Source organism: Trypanosoma cruzi, genomic scaffold (genome assembly GCF_000209065.1).
Source record: "Trypanosoma cruzi strain CL Brener 1047053517163 genomic scaffold, whole genome shotgun sequence".
NCBI lineage: Eukaryota > Euglenozoa > Kinetoplastea > Trypanosomatida > Trypanosomatidae > Trypanosoma > Trypanosoma cruzi.
The window spans coordinates 264,985-267,260 of NW_001849555.1; the positions used below are offsets into that span (position 1 = coordinate 264,985).

The 2,276-nt window shown below is 68.2% G+C and overlaps 1 protein-coding gene across 1 annotated transcript, besides 1 other annotated feature; it reads left to right on the forward strand.

The window, feature by feature from the left end:
- On the forward strand, positions 1-2,276 carry Tc00.1047053509181.9 (dispersed gene family protein 1 (DGF-1), putative; the record flags this gene model as incomplete). The annotated part of the gene is made up of 1 exon (XM_797578.1): positions 1-2,276. A coding segment is annotated over one exon (2,276 nt), but the record flags the coding sequence as incomplete, so codon positions are not given.
- Positions 1-2,276: a sequence feature (areas not merged during assembly with more than two copies in the genome that could not be assigned to a particular haplotype).

Below are 2,276 nucleotides of genomic sequence, written 5' to 3' on the forward strand. Positions count from 1 at the left end.
AGCCAGGTGTACGCCGCGCATGGGTTGGTGTTCGACAGCGGGGTGGCGGCCAACGCGTCCGCCGTCGTGGTGAACGACAACGCCGGTGTGCTGACGGATGGCGCGCTGCTGGTGCTGCGGGGGTCGGCGTCGTTTGTGTCCGGGTCGTGGCTGTCGGTGCGCGGCAACAGCATCAGCGGCAGGCTCCTGTCTGTGCCGTCGTACCCACGCAGTGCGGAGCTTGTGCAGAGCACGCTGACGCTCCACGGGAACGCCGGCAGTGGGCCCGTCGTGATGGACGGCACCGTTGCGCTCGGGGACGCCGGCCGAAGGTTCGTCGTGGGGTGCCTGACACTCAACGGGCAGGCGCTGCAGCCGATGGAGTACAGGTCCGCCGGCATCATCGGGGAATTCCGCCCCGTGGCGTGTGGCGTGTGCGACGCCGACGTGCACTGCTTTGCAGCTGCGACGAGGGCGATGTCGGGGTCGTGCGTCTGCCGCTGTGCTGATGGCGGGTACGGGCGCGACTGCCTGCCGGTGTACCTGCCGCACGTGGACGGGTGCAACCGCACGCCCGCCCTGCCGCCGCTGAGCCACACGGCGACGCGCAGCCCTACGCCGACATGGACAACAACATGGAAGCCGACGCCGAGCGCGACGCAATACAGTCCGACGCAGCACGGGCCGACGGAGACCCTGCAGGTGACGGGGACGGTGGCGCTGTCGCCCACGCGGACCCCGACGGCGTCGGTGAGCAGCACGCTGTGGTGGAGCGATGTGGCGTGCCCGACGCTTGCTGTGACGACGACGGCGGCTGGAGGAGGCCTGACGCAGAACGACATCCGTGGCGGTGGGAGCGCCGTCCCGACGCGGCTGATGGTGGCGCTGCCGCCGCCGTTTTGTTGGGCACGCGATCCGCAGCTCGGCACGCACCTGAGCTTCGTGCCGGTTTCGACGGCGCAGCCGAGTGGCTTTGGTGGTCCGTGGGGAGCGATGCTGAGCAACGCGACGTGGGTGCGCAACGCGACGAATCCGTCCACCGTCCTGGAGCTGGCTGTGCCCGTGCACCGCGGTTACTTCATTGCTGCCGACGAGACGATAGTCATTCGCTGCGACGCAGCGGCGGTGTCCGGCGGCTGCAAGGGAGTGCTGCTTGGGTCCTTCACGATCAGGTCTGACGCGCTGCCCGCCGCCTCCAGCGCTCTCTCGGCGATCACCGGCGTTGTTGCGGGTGCGGCGGCTGTTGCCGTGGTGGTGACCGGCGGGCTGGGCTCCGTCCTGGAGATGCAGGCAATCGGCGTGTTTGCGAGGATGTCATGCGCCTCGTCACAGGAGCGTGCGAGCACCGTTGCGCTGCCGTACTTCCTGTCGGTGTTCGCTGCCCTTGACCCGCTGTGGATGGTGGTGGGCAACGCACTGCTTGCCGCTGTGTTCGGGTGCGTGCACTGCGGTGTGACGGCGGCCTTCCAGCGGTGGCGCGGCGTGGACGCGGCGAGTGCGTGGGCTGCGATGCGCTTCCCGAGCCTGACGTACGTCGTGGCGCACGCGATGCACCTCGGCATCTTCTTCGGCTCCGTGCTCGCACTGGCGATGCCCGGCGCCCGCGTGCAGCACCGCGTGGTTGGTGTCGTTGGCGTGCTGTACGGTGTGGCGTTTCCTGCTGGCGTGTGCTACTTGATTGCCCGCCACACGGGCGCGAGCTTCACGAGGTACTGGCAGTTTTTGAGGAAGCCGCTGCACGAGCGCCTGCTGTACCCCGTCGGGTATTGGCACCCCGCGGCGCAGCAGCGGATGTACGGCGGCATGCTGACGAACATGAGGGGCAGCCACGTGTACTGGTGCGTGTTCCAGCTGTCGGTGCTGTGTGTTGTGTGCCTGATTGCGGCTGTGCACCCGCCCGTGGGAGGCTGCGACGTCCAGTACTTCTGCATGGCGGCTGTGCTGCTTGCGGGTGCGGGCGTGGTTGCCTTCACGAACATGATGCGCTCGGCCTTCCTGACGGTGATGCACGCGGCGAGTTTTGTGCTCCTTGCGGCGCTGTGCGTGGTGAGCGCGGCCAACCACCTTGCGCCGAGCGACGGCGGTGCGAGGGCGTACGCGGCTATCGTACTGCTGCTGTCGACTGTGGTACTTGCGGTCACTGTGTACGGCGTCGTTGTGTGGCACGCGGAGGACTGCCACTGGCAGGAGCTGCGCGAGCCGCGGCGTGGTGGGCTGGAGGCGCTGCTGCGACGTGACGAGGAGAGCGACGACGAGACGCAGAAGCCTCACGAAATGACGTCATCGTCGTACGCCTC